The sequence below is a fragment of the Azolla caroliniana genome, unplaced genomic scaffold (assembly GCF_043228905.1).
Source record: "Azolla caroliniana isolate FFs.n. ecotype wild unplaced genomic scaffold, voAzoCaro1.0.p SCAF_1, whole genome shotgun sequence".
Lineage (NCBI taxonomy): Eukaryota > Viridiplantae > Streptophyta > Polypodiopsida > Salviniales > Salviniaceae > Azolla > Azolla caroliniana.
The window spans coordinates 31,148,926-31,174,173 of record NW_028230436.1 but is presented as its reverse complement, the minus strand read 5'-3'; the positions used below and the strand labels follow the sequence as shown (position 1 = coordinate 31,174,173).

General features: G+C 37.0%; 3 protein-coding genes across 6 annotated transcripts; 1 reads left to right on the top strand and 2 right to left on the bottom strand.

The window, feature by feature from the left end:
* Window positions 1-289: 289 nt before the first annotated feature.
* LOC147869706 (kinesin-like protein KIN-4A) lies at window positions 290-12,077 on the bottom strand. 4 transcript variants are annotated; one of them, XM_087332203.1, is made up of 28 exons: window positions 11,809-12,077; window positions 11,341-11,703; window positions 10,937-11,083; window positions 9,717-9,869; window positions 9,271-9,530; window positions 8,992-9,170; window positions 8,643-8,767; window positions 8,520-8,556; window positions 8,333-8,424; window positions 7,995-8,108; window positions 7,167-7,280; window positions 6,984-7,088; window positions 6,656-6,872; window positions 6,474-6,571; window positions 6,292-6,390; window positions 6,106-6,219; window positions 5,733-5,849; window positions 5,530-5,610; window positions 5,366-5,437; window positions 5,200-5,299; window positions 5,086-5,117; window positions 4,907-5,004; window positions 3,360-3,452; window positions 3,044-3,259; window positions 2,789-2,951; window positions 2,496-2,654; window positions 1,563-1,866; window positions 290-658 (listed from the first exon to the last, which is right to left on the bottom strand). In XM_087332203.1, exons 2-27 carry the CDS (start codon window positions 11,497-11,499, stop codon window positions 1,663-1,665), a joined length of 3,348 nt encoding a protein of 1,115 aa, XP_087188329.1. In that variant the 5' UTR covers window positions 11,500-11,703; window positions 11,809-12,077; the 3' UTR covers window positions 290-658; window positions 1,563-1,662. The 4 variants fall into 4 exon arrangements, with proteins under 4 accessions (XP_087188329.1, XP_087188321.1, XP_087188338.1 ...); XM_087332195.1 differs by having other exon boundaries at window positions 11,341-12,077; XM_087332212.1 differs by having other exon boundaries at window positions 7,182-7,280; window positions 11,341-12,076.
* Window positions 12,078-16,055: 3,978 nt separating this feature from the next.
* On the top strand, window positions 16,056-19,124 carry LOC147869705 (pentatricopeptide repeat-containing protein At5g27110-like). The gene has a single exon (XM_087332148.1). The coding sequence runs from the start codon at window positions 16,159-16,161 to the stop codon at window positions 19,006-19,008; it is 2,850 nt and encodes a 949-aa protein (XP_087188274.1). The 5' UTR covers window positions 16,056-16,158; the 3' UTR covers window positions 19,009-19,124.
* A 1,275-nt stretch (window positions 19,125-20,399) lies between these two features.
* On the bottom strand, window positions 20,400-23,431 carry LOC147869704 (peroxisomal adenine nucleotide carrier 1-like). Its single transcript, XM_087332183.1, has 5 exons — window positions 23,174-23,431; window positions 22,394-22,625; window positions 21,112-21,258; window positions 20,875-21,038; window positions 20,400-20,713 (listed from the first exon to the last, which is right to left on the bottom strand). Exons 1-5 carry the CDS (start codon window positions 23,314-23,316, stop codon window positions 20,446-20,448), a joined length of 954 nt encoding a protein of 317 aa, XP_087188309.1. The 5' UTR covers window positions 23,317-23,431; the 3' UTR covers window positions 20,400-20,445.
* Between the last annotated feature and the right edge of the window lie 1,817 nt (window positions 23,432-25,248).

Sequence of the window (25,248 nt, the reverse complement as noted above, 5' to 3'; positions counted from 1 at the left end):
AATCATCTTCATGCGTATAACTATAAGAAGAAGAAACTGTCACCATATATTCTTGTGCTTGAGCATTTTCTTCATGCTTATTGTCGGAGTTCCCAGGTTTTGATGTTGCCATGAAAAGGGGAAACCTTTTATTGTCTCATACCAATGACACAATGGATAGTGAGTGTTCTCCATATATACCTTAGTTAGGTACGCTTTTGAGTACAAGATCAATGATAACCACATCATAAGGACTATGCATGCAAAGTTGCTGAATTGAACTCTTTTGAGCACAAATGGCCATTATGCGTAGGATGCAAAGTATCTTTTAAAATATAACAGTATATTATTACAATGTAAAAAAGAATAAAATGTTGAAATAGAAGGTTTAGAATACAGCATTTGGAATAACTAACCAATGATCATGAATATTATTGATCTACCCTAGTCAATAAATCTATGGGTCAGGGTGAGATGGTGAGATGAGAGAATTACAAGCAAAAAATGTAAGCATCCTCTATAACTTTCTTCTGTTTGTATTTACATTCAATCAGCATTACGAGGACCTGTAGGTAAAAAAATACACTTGGTTGCTGGCATCATAATATAAACAGCACCTGCACATTGAAGTGATCGAACTCCCACCATTGGCGGCAAAATGAGTATTTTTCGTCCAGATCTGACATTACGAAGTTGGGTACAACAAAAAGTATTAGCTGCCATCATATCAATTCTGGAAAGGTTCTTGTTCTTACCTTCTTTATATTCCTTTTTTGAACCTGCCAATTTTATAAATTACCATTTTTGCATCTTGTAGTTCACTTCATTTACCTATGGAGACAACCTCTATAACTATAGAATCAGAAACCTCTTTCGGCAACTAACATGGTTGATACGCCTGTGAGCAGCCAAGGAGAGAGTACCACCATCATTGCATACAACATAGACGAGATGGAGTCTCTACCCCAAACTTGGTGGAGATAGACAGGCCTCCTAATAACCATGGACAATGCCAACAAATGTCTTCTATAAACACGGAAGAGTATGAATCAACTTCAGAAAGCGTTATTCCATACACTATTCACAGTGATGGTGTAGAAGTGCTTATCTCTGGTAGTAACACTGGCAAGAAACAACCTGAGTGGAGACAACTAGTGCAAGGAGTACAAAGAAGAGTTGCACTAGATTGATCTCCAAAAGGAAGTAGTCACACATTAGGCTGGACAATTAGTAGCATGCCATGAGATTGCTCTTCATTGTCTCATGGCTTTGCTCTTTAATTAGTAGCATGCCATGAGACAATGAAGCGCAAAGCCAAAAAACAAGGCCTTACAAGTGTACGTTCCCTAACCTTTAACTTGACCTCACCAACATCCTGATGATGTTCACATGAGTCTTCAATTCAACTACTCGAGGAAAACATTATCTACCCACAAAAATGTACTACCAGAGGATTATGTTATATTTATATGAATATTTCATATCATATAGTCTTGTTTTAGGACATGTACCAGAGTGTATATGCTATAAGATGTATATAATCATTCCATCAATAGAATTATGAGCATAAGAATAGGACTAACCATTTTCCCACTAAGAGAGAACTGTCTGGACATCTTTGTTGGGTTCATGTACATAAACACTACTCCATGCATTCCAATAGATTCAAGAATATTTCTCCTTTCATATGCCTTCAGTGGCAAATCTCGATGGCGTTGCTGTATTTAAGGATTCATCCCCATGTCTTATCCACTCTGATAATCGCCATGGCTTCTGCCACCTCCATTTGAAACGTAAAAGCCACTGTTCATGCCTTCGTTTAGACCTCTTCTTTTTGGGTTGTGGATTACCTAATTTTGCACCAATCCGAGCATCTTTGTGGATTACCTGCATCTATGATTATAAATTACATCATTAGCCACTAAACGACATACTAGTCAGCTCATCGTCATCAGAATGGACAAAAGGCAAGGAGTGTAAGAAATCACTGGAACAAATGGACACAGGAATAGGATGGAGGGAACATCAACCTACGCAACATGGTGACTATAAACATATGATTTCGACTGTCTAACTAATTGTAATTATCAGTATACGCATAATTTTACATGCATGAAAGGACCCTAGGTGATTTTTGGCTGTTATATGCAACACAAGAATACTAATAATTAGACATTAGCAATCCCAGTGTGCAACAACAAATGTAAATATATGGTAAATAGTGACTAAAATTAACTTTCAAAAAGAGTGTCTTAGACATTTCATGACTAGGATACCATTATATTAGGAATGAGAGAAATAATATAATGGCTATCCATATGTTAGGTAGTGTGGAACATGCACAAGATAGTCTACATGTGACCAAACAAGAACACTTAAAGAGCTCAATCAAAATTTAAATGTGGGATATAGCTACCATGGATGTTTGTTGCATGTGTGGAGAAATGGAAAATGAACATGTTACTGAGACAAGTTCGTGAGATTCTCATTACCATAACCTTCTGATCCAAGCATACCTTGTTAGAACCATTCTGGGATTCCAGATTCAGCAAGTCAAACAAACGTGAATGAACTGGTGGATTATTAGTGGAGTGCAATTCTTGAGTATCCTTGGAATGTAAGATGTTTGTTGATGAATCCTCAATACCCCTCGATACTGAAATTTCTAATCCAACCTTTAAAAGAAAATAGCATGCAATTTTCTTCAGTAGACTCCTAAAAGGAATGACAATCCCATTGTGTACCAAGCCAATGTCAAAACATGTCCTCTAAAATTTTCAAGGTCCCATGCACATGAATCATCCCTCACCTGAGATGATGCTGCAATTGCTTTTGCGATGGCATGTTTCTTAAGATGTTGCTGCTGATGAACTTCTCTTCTCTGAGCCTCACTTTGCTTCAATAGTTCATTTAAGTTGCTCACATTCTCTTTCAAGTCTCTGTTCTCCATATTCTTATCCAAAACTTGACATCTGAAAAATATTTGGTGTTGTATCAGATATTTATGAATGCTGTAAATGGGTCATGTGCGAGCCCAAAACACAAAAGATGAACAGTATATAACCTTGCATCTACCACTATGTTGAACATGTACTGGAGCAATGTTTTTGCGTCCTGCATACTTTGCAGATGTTGCAAGAAAGCTGGGCCAGAGAAACTTTGACGGTCTTGTACTTCTGAAAGCTCTGAAGCCATAGCTACCAAGGTATTTGAAGACGTGTCTAGCATACTCTTCAGCAAAGTAGACCTTTCTCTTCTAACAGAAAGTGATGGTGCAGGGCTGCATTTTAACATAAATGATGGAAACAATGCCAAGTTCCAAGTTATTTTTAAGTTAGCATAAGTATACAGCAAATAATAAAAACAGCAACATGACTCACCAGTCAGACTGGTATTTTCCAGGATCCAACATGTTGTGTTGCATTTCTTCTTCTTGTCTTAATTTTTCTAGTTGTCTTGCAAGTGAAGCCCTCCTTTCATGATATTCATCAGGCACAAACATAAGTAATCAATCATTCCTAAACATAGGTTACCTACTTATGTCAGCCATGTACATTTAATCATTCATCTCCAGAACAAATAATCACATTTCACCAAAGCTGGCCCACTTGGACTGCACTCAGTAATATATACAACTGCTACAGCCAAACTATGGCAGTCAGGATACTGAGAGGATCCATGCAGACAACCACTGTTTGGGTGACAGCCTACAGAAGTGAACGACCATGAGAACAGAACCAAGGAGAAGGCAAGAATGCTCTCAAGACGAAAGTAACTTACGCAGTTTTAAACATTTATTCTCGTTTGTTCACAAATATGCGACAACATTTTCAGATGTAATATCATGTTCAGTCTCTTAAGGTAAATTACTATTCCTTTCTTGCTCCCAAATCCGGTGCAAGAAACTCATTTCCTGAAAGCATGCACTGGTTTCCCCAGGTCAAACCCTGGTGTCTGGAAATAAAGCCCTTGATACAGATCATGGTTCCCATGCTTCACAAGAGAACTCTCCTTTGGATTACATCAAAAGTAGTATTCCCCCAACCCCAAAAAAAAACTTCCTCAAAGATTTCATATCCACACACACATCCTACATGCTCATTTTGCATCCTAAATAAGTGTTAAACGCCATCAATGTGCATTCATAGAATGTACATGAATTCACAAAACGAAAACAAAAGAACCTGACTAGTAAGCCCAAATAGATAAGATCATCTTAAGATCTAGAGGTTGAAATGAATCTCCGATATAGACAACAATACACTGAGGAGCTGGAAACTATATTAATCATGAGATAGCAACTCATCAAACAAGCTACAGTCTTAAAACCTTACAATATACAGACCAATATCATAATTTACGCACATCCTACATGATCATTTTGCATCCTAAATAAGAGTTAAACGCCATCAATGTGCATTCATAAAATGTACATGAATTCACAAAAAGAAAACAAAAGAACCTGACTGGTAAGCCCAAATAGATAAGATCATCTTAAGATCTAGAGGTTGAAATGAATCTCCAATATAGACAACAATACACTGAGGAGCTGGAAACTATATTAATCATGAGATAGCAACTCATCAAACAAGCTACAGTCTTAAAACCTTACAATATACAGACCAATATCGTAATTTACGTAAAACTATACAAAACATGGAACCGGTTAGCCCAACACATGCTCGTGTACGGATTCATTCAGGTCTCCTATAGCCATGGGTATAGAAAGAACTCAACATCGATCTGTAAATTGAGACTACAAAAAAAAGTGTTTACAGAGCTCAAAACAATGATTACACGATAGGTGGATGCTGGATAAATTCTGATTAAAGAGAAAATGAGTTTGTTTTCTGCAGTTCAAAAGATTCAGAGTCTTTGAGACATACAGGACACTAGAAAGAATCAGTGAGGGTAAAATAAAACATACAATTCTGTCTGCTTTTCATAATCGCTGCGGACTTCATGAATATGTAATGCAACCTCCAATTCCCGGTTTATAGATTGTTGCAATGATTTCAGACTCACCTACAAGTATTAGGTCAACCTTCTAAAAATTTATAGAAACAATAAGACTTAAACCCGTATAGCAAAGTTGAGAATTTTCACTTGTTTGAGTTTCCCAGTTGCAGCATTAGACCCTGAAAGTTATAGACGATCATTATTTCTCCATAGCAATACCCTAGCCTTATAGTTGAAAATTCAGTCATATGGAGATCATACCAGCACTACAATTCTCTCGAACAGAGGAATTGCGCGCCTCAAGGACATCCTTTAACCTCCGATTAGTCATTGCTGCCTCTTCCGTTTTGCGTTGCAAAACCTGTTAAACCGTAGTTATAAAATGGTAGATGCAAGATACAGCATAGTAAATTGCAGATTATTATACCATTTTCTGGCGTTGATTCAGTGCCTGCAGCTTCAGCACCTCATGTTCATTTCTTCTCCTCTCCTTTCTTAACTATTTTATACAGAGTCCACAGAGAGGGTTTGTTCATGGCATGTCAATTAAAACAATTATTCATCAAAACTGGTACCAGGAACATAAGGTACCTGAAAAAGTTCCTTTTCACGAGTTCCTTTCCAATTCCTGAAGGACTCCGATTCATGCTTAATTCTTTGTTGTAGTTGAACCTAAAGCATGTCAAGCAAATAAGCATTAAAGAAAATACCATTACATATATCAGTGTTAGCAGTTACCAAAGAAATTTAGATTTGGCTTGTGTAAGTATTATATTAGCTAAGAAACATTCTACCTTTTGTGATTTCATCCGTAGTATCTCCTCCTGAAATTTTTTTGTAGTATCCTCATTATGGAGCTTTTGCTTTAGGAGTTCAGCTTGACTTTCTTGTTTTCCTTTCAATCTTACAAGCTGTTAAAATGAAGAATGTATTAGTGTGGTCTCATTTTGGTGAAAACGCAAATATTCCCAATCCCATTTAAGAAAGAAACCTTTCACGCTCTCAGAAACTTTGGATGGAGATAGATATTACTTGGCCATTTAGTTTATAACTCCGGAACTATCCCTCAGTTATTGATACCCAGATGCCAAGATGGCAAATATAGTGCATCTGTTTTTTCTCGAAGACAAATTTATGTCAATATTCTAGCTTATCACTATACATTACCTGGGATTCTAGATCTTTCAACTTCTGTGCATATGTTTCCTGAATTTTCTGATTTTGCTCTTCTGAGACGTATGCAAGATTTTCAATTTCTTGCAGTAATTTACATTTTTCCGCCTGTTTAAAGCAACATTTAGTTAGATATCATATGATCAAATGGCTAACCTTATAGTGCATTGGGTAAATTACCTGCAATGACAACTTTTCATCTTCAAGCTCCCTCAGCTTCCTCTCAAACTGCTGCTTCAGAACAGAATTATCAAGTTTCATGATCATCTTCATTTCAACCTGAAACAACCATAAGTAACATGGATCCATTAATACAGAAATGACGGAAGACTAAAGCACACATGTGTTCGCCTCCAAAGTACCTCTTTCTGTTCTAGTCTTTCATTCAATTCTAGAAGTTCTTTGTCCATACTGTCTTGTAAGCGAGTGTACTCCAATTCTTTTACAGTTACTTCATTTTCTACACTCCAATACTTCATGAAATTAACCTCATGTCGTCATAATAAGCATCGGAAACTTTCTTCTTTAAGGAAAACTTACTAACCATCTTCATGTGAATTGGAAATCACATTTCCTGAATCTGGTGAGATAGCTTGCAGCTCCAAACAATGTCCATTAGGTACACTTGAGCAATTCATATGTCTATTCAATACCTGTTGTGATGATGACCTAGCATATTCTGAATCTGCAATTTCCATTTTGTATTTATCTGATTCAAGATCCTGAACCTTTGTTGCGTAAGCATGCAGTGTTTCACCATTCTACACATATTTCCAGGGTCAAAACAATAATCCTTTGGCAGATCCACTTATTTTGAAGCAACTAGAACCAAAACTTCAACAGCAGATTATTTAAAATACATTTAGGCTTACATTATTGATACAGCATGCTCGACACCCATCACTATTATTGAGATCATCACAAGTCTTTCCACTTTGCAATAAACCAAGTTTATGGCGCAAGTCGTCTCTTTCAATCTACGCAGTTCAATTAAAATGTTTACAGAAAAGAGCTAAACAGTTAACATGGCTAATTTTAAATGATGGATTATTTACAAGAGCATTCATTACTCGCTGTGCATAAAATTGCAGCTGATCATGTGCTTGCTGTAATTCTTGCCGGAGCTCTGCATTGTGTGCTTCAAGCCATGTTATCTTTTGCTTCAACACCTACAAAAAAAAGATGTCGGTGTGAAGTTGCCAGTAATTAGAATATAAGTATGCATATATTATTACAAAATATCACTTCTACAGTGGTATAACTCTATATTCCTTTAAAGATGTGAGTTCTCTCTGTGTTTTCAACATCTTTCTGGAAGTTCTGTTTTTATAAATGAAAATTTTACATTTTTCATATATAATTATAATACATTGGTTCATGTGTGTAACGCTACCCAGAAACATGTAGTTGGAACTTTGACAGCGTGTTCCACGTGGCAAGAAGCCGTCATATCCTATGCTACCGTATCAAAAGAGTTTATGAGTTGCCACTAACAATTGCTGATTGAAAAAAATTGAGTTCCACCACTGAGAAATATGTTTAACAATATGCTTCTCTGAGTTTTTAATATACCTTTGCTGGACAGTGATACCATTGAAACTATTAAGGATTAGTGAGTTTAATCCCTATAGAACAGATAAGATGCTTCTTTCATCAGAATTTCAAGGAAATTCTGGAGTGTTAATCTACTGTAATTTCAGACACGTGATATCTAATGACGACAAGTAGGTATGATGTGCTTATGGTTATAAGTTTAATGCTGCAAAATAGCATTTTCAGACTTCCAAATAAACCTACGCTGAGAGGTAGTGGAACATCATGTAATCCTCCTAGAATCTGATGTTACATTATACATATACTACTTGAGCAGAAACAATATTTACATGGGTCTCCTCAAATGGTCCACCTCCAGCTCGAATACACAAGAGCTCAGACTGCAACAGCTCTAGTTGCTCACGCATCCGTAGAATTTCAGCTGCTACAGGATCTCGATTGACCTAGAAAGAAAGAAAGCAAGAAAGAAAGATATATTAACGTCTATGAAGAGGCCAAAATGGCCTATAAGACCAAACAAGAGATTACATCTTAAGTGTTGTCTCGTCTATGAGAACAACAAATCAAAATAAATAAATGTCAGTAAGTAGAGAAAACATAGTCCACCAAGTTTCATAACATGAGTTTTTCCAAACAATGATTAGAGATTCGAAACAGCAAATCTTACTATTGGTTTGTTCTGTATCTTTCGAGCTCTATTGGCATATTTCAGAGTATTAAGGGTTTCCTCTGCATTTGAATCTGCTGGACTGATGCATGCTGCAAAACATATGGATGAATATGTGTAAACGGAACTTATACATGACAGAATGAACCTCAAAATGTGGAATTACATGCATCACTATTCAACTTACCTATCATTAATGTCCTGCTGTTTCCTCCAAGAGAATCCTGTAAGTCATGCAACGCCATCATGATGACGAATGCATTGCATCCCATGATTAATAAACAAAGAGAAGAATTTAAGAAAGGTATACCTGCAAGAGACGTGTCAATTTGCTATCACGATAAGGAACATGAGCACCATCTTTCCGCTTTTTCTCATCTCCAAGGACGCTTATAACATTTCCAAGAGACAGCAAGCCTTTGTTGATATTAACGCCTGGACAAAAAATGGAAACCCAAACATAAAAGATGTTCATAGCCCCACTTGTTAGTTATTTGTCCATTCAGTATACCATGGCAGTCAAAGGAAAATGATTTCAGTACAAAAAAATCCACACCAGTGTGCCGTACATTTTTTTGGCACTTTCTATGGTTTCTCTACACACAAAAAAACTGCTTTCATTTTGTAAAAAAATATAGCTGGAAATCTCAATAAAATACCTTCTTTAAACCGAATCCCATCAGTCCCAGTGCGTTTAACCCTCTCAGAACCAGCCAAATCTACTAGATGTAGTTTTGCACATAAAAGGTCATTGTGGAAATCCTCTACTGTCAGTGTGCTGCAATTTATTGGTTCCCGCATCTGCCGTAAAGTTATTGTGAAGATGGCATGTGACCGACTAGAGAACAGTAGAGCATGCTCATGAGCAAGCGACACAATATCAAATTAGATTACTTTAATTCCAAGAATCTTTCATTCACTTCAAAATAAATACAGACCTTGATTGGGAGTTCATATTTGTGCTTGCTGTTGCACGAGAAGATGACCCCTGTTCTAACAGCTTGGCCATTTCACTGTAGCTATTGACCTCTATCTCGGTTACACCTGCCAGAGAGATCCCACCACTGATTGACTCCCGTATCTGGATAGGAGTCTTTGCTGGTACTTGGGGCCTCATGTAAGCACCCACGTACATATCCGGGCGGTAAGTAGTTGGAGGGCTTGGATCCATCAAGTCATAAACTTCTTCATTCAGGATCTGCCAGAGTGAGAACGAACTCAAAAATAGCTCTGCTAAACAAGAATAAAGAAAATGCCAATATGACCTTACACAACCTAGGATCATCAAGTACCTTTCCAATGTTCACTAATTAAGCAAACATGCATTATCCGCCTTTTACACACAGATAGCTTAGGCATCTCCACTCCGAATCAATTACCCTACCTCAATGAAGGAGACCCGTAATTGATGTTCCACTTTTTCCAATGATCTTTCAATCTTTCTAAAGATCAAATCCATCACTTGAGGAATAATACCATTTGGGCTGCTACCGACTGTAGAGCATGTCCCCATTGTATATGTTTTCCCAGAACCTGTCTGAAAAACATCCATATATTTTTTTAGAAGAACTATCTCATCACTCAGATGTTCAGGCCTGTTTAAGCCTTTTATTTTTATAGATATGTTTGGGGCTGTTTAACCTTTTCTTAATAGAGATGATTGGGGTTATTTAAACCTCATCGTGGAATATTGCTCGACAAAGCAGTTCATTTGGCTCGGTCAATACATAAAGGTGAGGATCACCACAATTACAACATTTCACATTGGAGGATACATGGTGTCGTTGCTCAAGGTCAAGCACAATCCTCAATAGGTTCAATTAGGAAGAACAGTGATGTCAAACAGCATCATCCTATGAGAGTGTCCATAGGCTGATCCACACATGTATATATTGAGCATTGTACTGTCCAAATTACATGTACCCATGGTACCTCTGTGCTTTGATCACAGCTTAGTTACTTAGGGCAGCTACCTAATTTAGGTACAGTTCAATTTTGCTTTGACTTTACCCGAAATTGTATAGACTAATCTGGCCTTTTGAACACATTGATATAGCATTCCATTTCATTTCACTCAATGCTGTAATCACTTTAGACAAAAAGTATAAAACCCCAGTCTAACAATCTAAGGAATTATGAAAATAAGTAAGACACGAACACACAGAACATAAAAATCATGTCAGGATGCAACAGACCAGAAATTTCATTTCATTCTCATTGCCCACAACTAGACATTTATGGACCAACTGTAGCTCCACGTCTTCCATAATAAACAGGTGTTTCAAGACACAGTCAAGGCGTAAGATTTTCATAAGTAAGTAACAGTGCAAGCAGGTGTGGATGAAGCTGAAGTGAGAGATACAGGCCCCCAGACATTGGATCTTTTTAATATATTGAAAAAATCTGTAAATAAAATGTGCAGAGCTCAAGATCAAATCTATGAAGTTGGCACAACAGGTTGTGTAGAGAGTGTCACGGTATAATGACAGCACAGTATGCTCATGTAGCCTACATTACGTGCTCCAAACAAGGTGGATCTTTATGAATTACAAATAATCAGTCGTTCTGGTTTCTTGATAGGATTACACAAAGGAAAATTTTAACCTGCCCATAAGCAAGAACTGTTGCATTGTAGCCATTAAACAAGCCATCCACCAGTGGCACAACACATTCTTCAAATATTCTTGATGATGGAGATGCAGTGCTTCCATACACATGGTCAAAAGTGAAGCCAAAGTTGCCTATTTGCACCTGTAACGAAAAACAATTTGTGCCATAAAAGATTGATCATTTCTATAGCTTACAGGAGGTTAACGTCCTCTAATCCTGATAAAAATCACTGTATGTAGGCTTAGAACAATCGCATCACCTCAGTATCATGGAGGAGAAGAGAGTGACCAACATTTACATCACCAATTTGAATCAAAAGAAATATAATGATTGAAAGTGGAGTGTGTGAAAGCTTCAATTGAATCACAATCTCTTCAATTTCAAACCCTTGGATTTACCTGAGGTTCTCCGGGAGGAATGGCGACACAATCCTTGCAGCCTTGCAGTGTCTCCTCAGGGATAAGAGGACGTATATGGACAGCCACCTTAACAGATTGGCTATCCTTCTCAGGGATCTTGCCATCATCTTTTGCTGTGGATTTAGTCATTGTTTTCATGGCAATATTTCATACTACCAAATATTTAATAAATAGAGATTCATCAATGATTCTATGTTCAAAATGTGCATTGCATATCCATGAAGGTTTAGCCGTGCCTTTGTTGAGATATGTCATGTAAAGGTAAAGATAGAAGAAATAAAGAGCTCCAGCAAGAATTCAAAATTCAAAATGTGTGTACATTGCAAAGCTATGAAGCATATCCTACATGAAAGAAAGAACGAACGAAGGTAAATTTTTTATAATCAGCAAGGAAACTTAATGAAGCACTGAGTGCAAATGTATACAGAGGGAGAGAGACAGAGAGACCCTGTCTTCATGGATTATATGCCAAAAAGACTTCTAGATCCATTTTAAGTCTTTCTATTAAGGCTCTTATTTGCGCTCCACTTCTCCTTCCTAAGCTTTTGTCTGTCTGGAAGCAGAGCAGTAGGAAGGAAAAAGGAGGGCAAAAGAAGAGAGGAATACAGAGGAGAGGCAGGAATGGGTGGTGGAAGAAGCCTTTCTGGTGTTTTGGAGTTAAAAGGCTGTGGACTGTGTCTGGGACTCTCTCTCTCTCTCTCTCTCTCTCTCTCTCTCTCTCTCTCTCTCTCTCTCTCTCTCTCTCTCTCTCTCTCTCTCTCTCTCTCTCTCTCTCTCTCTCTCTCTCTCGCACTCACTCACACTCTGTAGTAAGAAAGAGGCTAGCTTTTCACCATAGTTACTCCCTTATCATCATCACCATCATCATCCCTCACAGAATTAGCGTCATCGTCCTCACACAACCACTTCAGTCTGAGCTTTTGGTCGTACAGAATTAGCGACGGGACAGGAGAAGAAATGAGAGGAATTTCCCGGAGAATGGGCTAAGCTGTCCCTTTTCCTTCATTCCGTCGCCTTCGTCTTTGCGATGGGGTGAATCGTGATAAGGTAGAACCATCAGTAACCCAAAGTACCATCAGTAAACAAGTAGTTTTTTCACAAGCAAAAGGGTGAGAGAGACAGAGAGAGTAAATGGTGTCTTTGTCTTCTTCTTTCTTTTTGCTTCTTCTTTCTTCTTTCTTCTTCTTTCTTCATTCCTCTTCTACTTCTTCTGATGATCAAAGCTTTCATGGTGATGCTGCTGCTGCTTTGGACAGTCTGTCGACAACTCTCTCTCTCTCTCTCTCTCTCTCTTTCTCTCTTTCTCTGTCTCTGTCTGTGTGCTCCTTCCTCCCCTGCCTTCGTGATGAGGTAATAAATGAAGGCTCTTTTCTCATTTTTATTTTTTAATCCAAATTATAATAAAAAAAACGTATAATAAAATCGAGTAAATAATTAATAAATACATAAAACACCCTTTTTTCTATTTATCCTTTCTTTTTTCTTTTTTTCGCTCGCAAATTCATATTACATACATTTATGTTGTAATTTGTCCATACATACATATACATAATGTAATGTACATTTTCGTGTAGATATTTTTGTATGGAGCTTCTTTTTTCTTTTTTCTTTTTTTACTTCTACATAACATGCATAATACTTAGCTTATCTCCTTATTTATCTATTTATTTTATCTCTTTCCCTATTAAATCGTCTATTTATTTATTTTATCTGCTCATTTTTATTCATCTATGTCTTTGTTTTGCTTGTTCCCTTGCTTGCTTGCGATGGGACAAAACCAAACCTTGGTCTCTCCCTCATGGGCTCATTGAGAGAGAGAGTGTGTGTGAGTGACAAAGAGAGGGATGGAGGTAGATTCTTCTCGGGTGTTTTGTCCGGGTCGTCACGCTCTCTATAGACAAAAGCCTCATCAAGGGATCGACACTACAGAATAAGTTTTACCTCGCGGAAGCCCCTTCGAATGACATAATAATGCATCTATTATGTGCGTGCTTTTACATTCACGGGCTCACGGATCGAGACTATTGTGATAGGTAGGTAGGTATTAATTACTTCTTCCAACAAAATAAAATAACTTGGGGAACTCGGAAATAGTGTGATGGAAAGCCATTTGTGATACAAAAGTTGTTGCATAGTGACAAAACAAAAATCCTCCTGGGATAAGCTATAGGCCAAACACTGGAAGCCTTTTGCCTTTCGGCTCCTTCGTAGTCTCGACTTTTGGATGAGCTTTTGAGCATCAAATTTGGAAAAAGAGTTAGTTATGGAAGCAAATGGCAGGTGTAACAAGAAAAGCTTCCTAATTAATCTAGATGTAGTTGCAAATGCCTCTTGGTTTGAGCTTACACCCGATGGCTAAAGTGCCCACAGTTCGGCAATCTCGGTAGTTTGGAAATTTCAAGAGCTTACAAACCAAAAAAACAAGAAAATTGCTATCATTGGTAGGCTTTGTCAAAAGAACATGTAGCATAAGATGGGTTTAGGGACAATACTTGTCTTTCGGCTTCTTTGTTAGCTTTGGATAGTAGAGAGCTTTCAAATCCCTACAAAAAAAAAACAATCAACTCAAGCCCAATTCACAAACTTGTCCATGTACCTCACATAGAAAACGAATCCAAGACATCCAGTAGAAATATTGTTTACATTACAGCAGTGAAGTTTTTTAGAATGTGCTTGCTCCTAAATTGTTTTCTCCTACCAATGGCCTCTATCAAAAGTTAGTTCTATCACACTCTGCACTTTTAGAGCAACATCATAATTTCCAATCATGTTTGTCTTCCTCTTGTGGTTCATATTTTCCAATCATGTTTTCCACCTCTTTGTGAATCATGTGTTATTAGCACGGACATAAAAAGGCAAATGCTAATCATTATAGCCTTTTGAAGAACATTCAATTGCAATACTCAATGTAACACACATAGAAGCTACGCATTACATTCCAATAAAAATGTCATGTAACCTCTATCATGGGGAGTGGTAAAATGATTGCTTGGTGTAACACATATAAAAGCTACATGATGTAACATCAAATCATGGGGAGTGGAAAATGATTGCGTTACATTGCTTTCGGGATTGTGCAAATAGGGTCGAATTCACAATAGGCTATAGTCAACTATAAGGTATTATGATGTATAGCCATGGGTTTGGATTTCACAGTTTGCGAAAACAAATCATATAAATGAAAACTTGTTTAAATTAAACACATGTCCATCGATGCATCGGTTAATCCATTAAAGCTAAAAATAGTGTGAGTAGAATATATGTCACGGTACATGCTTGTCTAAAGGGGGAACGTGTATATGTAACAACCTCCTCCATTGCTCCAACAATATTTTGACATGTGCTCTTCTACCTCCATAAGGTTTGAGAATTAAAATTTTTATGCCTAAATATGGCGGGTGTCAATAAGGTTTGAAATTTTTACTAGTAAATGCATAAATATTGTAATGTAGTGATAAGGATTATGATCAACAACGTTGCACGAATCATAATAGATATTTTCTTACTGAATACTATTGAGAGAAAGTGTGAGAGAGTTCGTATCATAGTAATCATCATTCTACTCTTTTGAGATATAACTTGAATGGGTGTTGAGGCTACTTGATCCCACTTCCATCATAAAAGACCAAGAAGTAATGTCAATATCCACTATGGTCACAAAGAAAACAAATTCAATAACATGTAGACAAAAGGGAGAGAATGTCATCATTTAGTTTTAACTAACCACATTCTATTATTTCAAGGATATAACAAGAATGGATACTGATTGATGTGTCTTTTGCTTGATTCCACACGAAACTCACAAGATCCACCCAACAATGGGTGTGTGGTTCTTTATACATTCAATATGTATAGCATCACGTTTATGTGTCTCCTTATGCATGCACAAAAATATCAACATACTTCAAAAACATGCATGGTCAAAAGTTATTGTCCTCGTCAGAACATATTAGCGAATGTTTTACATGTTCTAGTAAAGACAATCTTATTCTATCATCGATTGCCTACCGCTTGAAATAGGGTAATAGTTTGAATTACTAACAATAAAACGTTAGATATTTATGACTCAAAACATTTGCTTTCCTCATATAATCCAACGTTATCATTATTTCCCAAGTGCACCCAGTCAAATGTAATTCATATTATAACAGTTGGAAGCCTATAAATAATCGAGAAAAGGCAAACAAACTAACCATACAAAGTACTCAATCTGTGTAGTTCATTAGTCACCAAGGAGGTTAGCCAAGATGGCTCCCCAAACACTCCATGGTTTTCATTATTTCCCATATACCCCTAGTAAAAATCTCCGACGATATAATTGTTGAAATAGTGAATGTAAGTAAGACAAGCCAAACGAGTCCAACAATAATAGGGCAAATCACACAATGAATTGCTCAAGGGGAGATCCATAAATGCATGCTCGAATAGTCCAAGGATTTCCTTATTTCCTGAATGCCCATAGTTGAATACATTGACAATATAATTGTTGAAATAGCTATTCGAGAAAGAGCAAATGAATCAACAATAATAGGTGCTCAAGTAAGTTATGTAGTTCATTGCTTAAGAATGCAGGATTTAACTAAGATACATACCAAGGTACTCTAAACGAAGGGCATGCGTGAAAATAAAGAAAAGCCTGGGGGCATTTTGGGATTTGTTTTCCAACGAGTGAGGAAATACTGCTAAGAAGGCCAGGAGGAGTAGGAGTCCGAGCAGTATGTTGATGGGAATGAAAGCTTAAGAGAAACAGGGAGCTATGGAAGGAAAGGGAAGACGACGAAGAAGAAGGGCTATTAAATGTTACGACCTCGCATCTTCTCAAGGAATATCTCCTTCGTTTCCTGCGATAATGAATTTGTCATTCCGCATAATAACCCACAATTACACACTACTAGTAGTACATTTTACTCTTCTCTCTTGCGATGTTATGGAGATCATAAGAAACTTCAAGATGGTATGTGCATCCACGCCCACATCATGTTTCATGGATTTTTCCATGATGTGTTCTTGCAAGGTCTCCTTGTTCAGATGTATGGAAAATGTGGAGCTATGCACGAAGCATCCCACATGTTCTATGGCATGCTTCATCCATCTCCATACGCATGGAATTTTATCATCAGATCTTGTTCACAACAAGGACTTTGTGATGTATCCCTACAGTTGTTCCAACAAATGCATCAGCAAGCATCCATACCAGATAAATTCACGTATGTCTCTGCCTTTTTGGCATGCGATGTTGTCGAACATTTATCCTATGGTAAACAAATGCATGCACGAATCATTAATAGCGAAATAGAATGTGATTGTGCAATAGGGACTGCTATTGTAGGAATGTATACTAATTTTGGAAAGCCAAATGAGGCAATGACAAGTTTCGACCGAATATATGAACGTGATGTAATCGTATGGAATGCGATGCTTGCTTATTATGGTCGAAATGGACATTCCCGAGAAGCTTCTCAACACTTTTATCATATGTTGCATCAAGGATTATTGCCTACAAAAGCTACATTTGTTAGTATGCTTGATTCTTGTTTGGGTGAATCAGATTTACCCAAGGGGGAAAAACTTCATACTCACATTCTAAGCTGTGGAACAGATGTTGTGCTCAATAATGCTCTCATTAACATGTATGGAAAATGTGGTAACATGCAAATTGCTTGTGTAGAGTTCAAGAAAATGTTATCACGGAGTATAGTTTCTTGGACTACAATGATCTCATTGTGTGTTCACTTTGCAAATCGTGAAGAGGCATCTGTCCTATTCAACCGTATGCAACAAGAAGCGATGATGCCAGAAAGAGTCACTTTTCTTGCAATACTCTCTGCATGTGATAGCAGCAAATTGCTTCCTAAAGGTGAACAAATACATGTTCACGTAAGAGATATCAAAAATCAGATTTTGAGAACTGAGGTCATTAACATGTATGGAAGATGTGGGAGTGTTGAGAATGCTTGCAAAATGTTTTATGAAACTTCTTCTTGGGATGTAGTTGGCTGGAACACTATGATCTCTGTTTATGCCCAAAATGGCCATGAGTTTGAAGCTTTTGACACCTTTAGACAAATGTTGTTATCAGGGATGATTCCGACCATGATTACATTCGTAAGCATACTCAGTGCATGTGATAGTGTCTCTCAAGGAAAAACATTGCATACTTACATTATAGAGAGTGGCTTTGTGGAACATGTTATTGTGGCCAATGCTCTTCTTAGCATTTATGGCCAATACGGTTTCACAGAGGATGCATGGATTACCTTTACCAAGATGACGAATCGAGATGTAATAACATGGAATTCAATGCTTGCAGTTTTCTTGGGGAATGGGAAGGTTATAGAAACTGTGAAGCTGTTTGAACAAATGCTGATTCAAGGAATATCTCCTGACAAAGCTACATACACTAGTATCCTGGAGGCATATGCTAAATTTCCAGCAACATTTGAAAGTGAACTAAACCACTCTGGAAATTGTCATTTATGGTGTGAGGTTAATGTTGAAAGTAGTCCGAGTAGGCATGAAGTATTACAAAAAGCATGTAACTTATTTGATGCAATGCATGATCATGAGGTGCAGTCTTGGAATGCAATTGTGGCAGTGTATATTCAGCATTGCAAGGAGAGAGAAGGTTTCCCACTCCTCGAGAGAATGCAAATGGAAGGAATTCTTCCAGATAATGATAGTTTCATTGCTATTCTTTCTATGTGTGGTAGAGAAAGAGCTCTTTTAGAAGGAAAACGAGTACATGCTTCTATATCTCACACTGAACATAAAAAAGACTTTGCCATTGGGACTGCAGTTATTAACATGTATGGCAATTGCAACAAAGTGAATGAAGCACGATGGACTTTTGATCAATTCTCTGAATGGGATGTTGTTCTGTGGACTTCCATGATTGCTGTATGTATACATTGTGGGCAGGATGATGAAGCTCTTAGACTCTTCCATAAAATGTGGCAAATTGGTTTGCTACCCAATAAAGTCACATATATCAATGTTCTTGATGCATGCACAAAGCTTGGTGCTCTCGATGAAGGAAAGAAAATGCATGCTTGCATCTTCAACATGGGAATGCCATTAGATGTTGTTATAATAACCGCCCTTATTGATATGTATTCAAAATGTGGAAGCCTTGAAAACATGTGGACTATTTTTCATGCAACGCCTTCACATGACAATCTCTTATGGAATACTATGATAAGTTTGTATAGCCAACATGGTATGGCTAGACATGCATTTGAGCTTTTTGATGAAATACAAGAGGAAGGGTATATACCGGACAAAGTCACCTTCATTAGTATATTGACAGCTTGTAGCCACTCTGGCTTGGTAGATCATGGTATTTGCTGCCTTAACTCCATGTTTGAATTGTATGGTGTGTCTCCAACATTAGTGCATTATGTATGCATGATTGACCTCTTGGGAAGAACAGGTCAACTTGATAAAGTGCGATATTTGATTGGCAAGATGCCATTTCAACCTTCTGAAGTACCTTATCTAGCATTCTTGCGAGCATGCCAACAACAGCAGTCAGATTTGAGGCATGGTGAATGGGCTGCAAAACATTCATTTGAACTAGATAGAAAAAATTCTGCACCGTATGTGCTTTTATCAAACATCCACGTTGGACACAAGCAAATGGAGCTCTAAACTATAAGCACAAGTGCTCAAATTGTTACATATACATGTTGTAATCAAATTAATAACCTCAATAATGTTCTCAGCCTCAAGGAAAATGGGAGTACCGATATAATAATATAACTTAATGACTTGTTTCTATAATAGAAAACTGGCTTTGGAGAAAAACATCAACTTCAGGTGTTTTTCTTCAAGAAAAGATTCATATTTCATCTGGCTTGCCCCAAATTATGTGCAGTTCTACTAAAGTTATTTTAATGTCCAATTTTTACACTTCAAATTTGTTAGCATTACTTTGAGCGCCATTCCATCCGTTCTTGACTTCAATGCCTTGTTGAGATATGATCATATTTATAAATAATCCCATGATTTAATATACTTCCCTTTGTTGGAACTCTATAGGAAGTGAGATTGACAAATTAATTGTTTATCTCATTGCAATCAAAACCATCAATATTCCTGCCTCAAAGAGATCTTCCATTGCAATCAAATGAATTGTTTTGTCTCATTTCTTTTCTGGATTTCCATGTATTATTCTTCCTAAACTCGAGAAATTCAATAATAATGGTTTTGGGATACGAAATATGTGCCATATCAAGACTTCTTTAACGATTTAACAATTATCTTATCTCAAAGAGATCTTGAAACATGGAAATTTTCTACGTACTATTATACATGGCTCACGTTTTCAAATTTAATAATAGTTTGATTTGATATAACAAACTATGCCACAGAATTGATTGAAGTTTTATAGGAAGCAATGCATATGGCAATAAAGCAGGTTTCTTGAGGAGCCCACGTTTTGCATGAAATATTATAGTTACAACTTACAATATACATCAGAAATATATGGCAATCCAAACAAGAAAATAATGCCATCCCATACATACAATAGAAAAAGGTTATCTATCAACTGTGGTTGGACATGGGGATTCCAGAGATGTGAATAGAACATATCACGAAAAAGGTAATCTACCATTCTTCAAGTTTGGGTGGTCATGAAGATCTAAAGATCACAATAATAAACCTCTTTTACCTTACTGTTGTGAAGAAAACTTCAATTTTATAACTTGCCCTCTCTACTGCAGGTTTGAGAAAAACAAGCTTGGAAGAATCATCAAACCAATAGGAACCACAGTATTCATAGGCATATATAGATTTGACCACTCATTGATCTTCGATGTTTAGAAACAACAATAGAGAACCATCTTATAATCGACAGTGGATGTTTCCTTTATCTGAATTATCTTGATATAAAGAAGTTAAGCTGAAGAATGATAAAAAGCATACTGGTTTTCTTGAGAGCAATATATCAACAGCAAATTTGAATAAGAATCTGTTGAGGTGAAATGTGCTTTAATGATCTTAATTAGAAATGATGACAATATGAACACCTTATAATGAAATAATAGGATTTATAAATGAATCATATGACTATAAATACAGCTTTTAGGTAATTTTAATCCTTCGCTGATTGCGAGACAACCACTGCCTAAGACGCATCATAAAAAACCATGTACCCCTGGACGTCTTCTCTTTTATCATCAGCATTATCGAGGCACTTAATATAGTTTTTAGTATTTGGGCTTGCAATCCCTTATAAAATCCGCTAGCACCTTCTCTATGCCATATTATCCGAATAGCATCAACAATGCTCTTGGACTTTAGATTCCTTTCCTCATCTTCTGATGCTGCAGCTTGTAAAAGGACTTTGCATCTGTAGAAATAGATATCCAATGTCCCATTAGTGAAAACCTAAGGTTGGCTTAAACAATGCACATTTCTGTATCACATAGATACAATTTCTGTTTCAATTAAATAGTGATGGACACAGTACACTCTATTTATGCATCTTTCAATTTGAATACTGACAGATACCTGATAGCAGGATATGTTATGATGGTGGCTATAGTTTTAGAAAAGGCTCCAAGAAGAAAAGCAGACAAGGCAGATAATACCACAGGTGAGGTATCTCTACGAACTGATGCTTTTTGTGCTTGTATCCTCAATATACGACCTTTGACTTGTTCAAAAACTGTATACTGTATTTAAAATAGACAATGAGAAACACAAAAAAAGAAAGATCACGAAACAGAGCACATTATTGCAATATACCTGTATCGCAGGATTTGATGTCAAAATAAGTGAAGCTCCAAGGCCATCAAACGCATGTCTCCAATCAGCGTCTCTAAGAGTTTGCCAAAGACTCTTTGACTTGCCAAAAGTACTCGTTTGCATTCGAGCAGAAGCAGTATCAAGGGGCTGTAAGAAATTAACAAAAGAAACTGTTTATAGTTTCAACCAGTGAAAAGGTGTTCTATTCATGACCTTTACACAGTGGCAGTGCAAAGGTTGGCCTATTCTTACCTTTTCTCTTGCTCAATACTTGATTGGCAACAAAAAAAGAGAGCACAGACATGACGCACAAAGTTTCCTTGCTATTGCTCAGGACTCATGTATCATGCTTGCACCAAATATACTACACTGCAAAACCACTATCATGAATGCGTTCTTGCAAGAGATTTACAGGTTGAGTATTTTAAATCAACTACTAGCAATGACCTGTATAAATTTTGTGCTAAGAAGAGGTTTTAGAACTTGGCAGCATTTCAACCGTAAGTATTTTTGCATTTCATTGGTCATATAGCTTTTGAACTACTTTATAACTCGTTCTTGTATTTTTTTTTATCGGCAAACAATTATATAGTTCCCATTGCGAGTGAGTCATGACATACTTGCATCAAAACCCAGAGGAGACAAAGGTTAGGCAATAAATTATCAACTAACACGATCATCTGCTAATACTTGATATAAATGTCCACTTGAGATTAATTCTTCCATCACATCCTCCGTGATCAGTGGTGCTCTCACAGGACTAATCAAGCTCAAATCTCAATTAATTGATGGACGCCTATTTTCTAGGAAGATAGATAAAATAGACTCTCATCAACTGCAGGAAAATATTGTGTTCAAAATCACAAATGCTCAAAACAGTCTCCAGGTACTATCATCTCTCAGAGGGTGTATTGTTTCACCTCTGCCTCTATCATATTCTGCTCCTATGAATTATTACTGCCTCAGCTATGCTCTGTAAAATGGTTTCTAAAGCTTTTCTATAGTTTCATTAATATTTCTTCTCCGTTGCTTTCGTTGATGATGGGTGTTGTGTCCATGGTGATCATGCTCTTGCTTTCTGCATTTGGCTACCACACTTTCTGGCCAATGGATTGTCTGATTATGCAAAATTTCATTTTTTGGCATTGTTTCAATTATACAAAATTTCATTTCAAATTGCCTCCTTTCATATTGTAAGGATTTCTATGTATTTGAATATATATGTATGCAATCTAGCATTACAATGAGAGGAACACAAACAGTATGTTGTACATAAAAATACCTGAATAATTAGTGACGTACAAGCTCCTGCTGCAGCAGCTACAATCAGGTTCGCCCCTGTGTCCATTCTTTTCTTGTTGCTCTTCTGCAAGTAGACGTTTCTGATAAAGCTATAACTGTAAAAATAGATGAACTGTGACAGGAAAGACTGGAAATTCTTCGTGCCTATGCCTTGATACAATGAAAGACATTGGCCAGTAGAATATGCCTCTTTCAGGACATCAAGCGTGGATCTGCAAAACACGTCAAATGCAAGTTCAATATGTTTGGAGATCGGGTATCAAGAGCATAAAACACATATACGCACACAAGCATACAGTTATTTTATGATAAACATACACGCACATAAATAGCATACCTTTCATAAGACTACTCCATATTTTCTTATATTCCTACAGGTATAAACATACACGCACATAAATAGCATACCTTTCATAAGACCACTCCATATTTTCTTATATTCCTACAGGTATAAACATACACGCACAGAAATAGCATACCTTTCATAAGACCACTCCATATTTTTCTTATATTCCTACAGGTACCACATACGCTTAAATACACAGAAACATCCATATACATTTATACATACAAACAAAATCCATATAAATATACATATACAAGCACATATGTACAAACATATACATGCCGACGTTTGCACCTACATAAACACAAGTCTACAGTTACTTGCGTACATACAGTCACTACCAATACACATACGTGTGCTTATCCGAAGCCATATCACGCGGATAATTTGTGTGTGAAGTAAATTTTCACTTGCCTGTATTTTCGACTATTTCCATAGCGGGCTTCAGCTTGATACTTGGTTTTGCAGGTATCCAGAGGATAGAGAATCGAAGTACTGAGGAGTCCTCCAATGGCACCAGAAGTGGCTTCAGCCAGATCTTCGAAGCTAGATCCCATTCTTCACCGGAAGGATATGGGGCGTAGAAGTTGGGGGTTAGGGTGAGATCGGCAGAGTACGGCGATGGATGGCGTCCTTCTCTGCTCTGTATCAGTATGTATGTATGTATGTATATGTATACAGTATATGTATGCGAGCGACTAAGGCAAACATATTCTATATAATTTATAAATACAGCTTTTCTGAAAACACACATACTTTTTTTATACATATACTGTATGTACATTGCATACACATATATACATACATACTTTTTTATACATATATTTATGTACATGCATACAAATATGTATATATTAAGAGAGAGCGAGGTGTGCTATCTTTTTTGGAGTTCTTTTTTGTCACGATATTTTTTTTGCACACAAGAGGGAGGCCAAGCCAGGCAGCCAGGCCTACACCACTAGTCTTATCTTCGGAAAGCATTGGGCAAAAATACATGTGTATGCCATATTCTTCTTCGATCAGCCATCCCATGACCTAGGCAAGCCAGGTCTCGGGGGGGGGTCGGCCAAAAATACATGTGTACACCATATTCTTTGTTGATCAGCCATCCCATGGCCCGCCCCACGAAAGCAACACATGCCTTGACTCCCCCTTGGTTTGTCCTCTAGGAGACGCACAAATCATCACGCCCCGACCAGTTCCCGGCCTCGTCTTTGTTCTCTGATTGCCCATCTTTTCATTCGGAGACCTCGTGGACAAGTTCTTTCGGGTGTAACTGCTTCTTTGTATCAACTTTGCCCCATCATAGCCATCCGTGTGATGATGGCAATGTGTCACAGAGACTTCATCTTGCACATATGGCATCATGACACAAGCCAAAGTCACAATTTCAAGTTTAAGGGTGAAACTCTTGGTAATAGTTTTCTCTTCGACAGTCCCTTGTTTTAGGACTATTAAACGATAGAAAAACATCCCTCGTAATAGACTCTAATTCCCTAAATGAAAATATTTCAACACAAGTAAACGACCTTTGTTTGCATTGATTTAGCTAGTATTATTTCAACTTGTGCACCTAAATCGTTCTATGCATGTTTACGTACTAATTAACTTTGATGGGTTGATATCTAGCTTTTGTAACTTTGAGAATAAAACTTTATAAAGTTCTCTAGAGTAAAATTGTGACGAGGGTCAATGAATAGAATTATCTCAATTCATTGAAATGAAAAAGATGACATTTAATGATGCCTCGAGCATGTGAACTCGTTAGTATGAATGCTTTAATGTGCAAAGGACGATTGATTGCGAATTATCCACAAGTTGCAATGTAAGGGATTCGTTTTCAAGATTATAAGAGTTTTTTTGTTGGGCAATCTTTATTGAAGGGCCCACTAGAATGGTTGCATATGTTTCGCAAGTTTGTTAGAATTATCACAACTTTATACACAATTATGCTAGATAGATGTGTAAAGATAATTATACCATAAACACAAATTGTTGCTATATTTGGCACGATTCCTAACAATAAAGTTATGAAATACTAAAGAACATTCTATGGCCCCATCTTGAGATATGTGGATCACATAAGCTATTTTTGTTAATGCTTTCACAATAGGGATCGTATTATTTTTGTTGATACTCCAAGAATATAGAAAATTAGCAAAAATTTTCAAAGCATGACAATACATTTGAAATTGTGTTTAACAATGAAAATTTTTAAGTATTTGAAGGTTTAAAAATATTATCGGGTGGAAATGAGGTATCGGGAAGGCTATTACAAAACATTGCATTATATATGATAAATGGAACTCATCGACGTGCTATGTTCAATGACAACTTGTGTTAGCTTCAAGCTATATCAACCTCATTAGACTAGCTCCAACTTTAACCAAAAGAAAGGGAAGACTCGCGGTTCTTCAATTGTCACATTATCATAGAGCTTGTTGAGAAGTCAAAACAAATGCAAATCACTAAGCGGATTGAAAATGGAT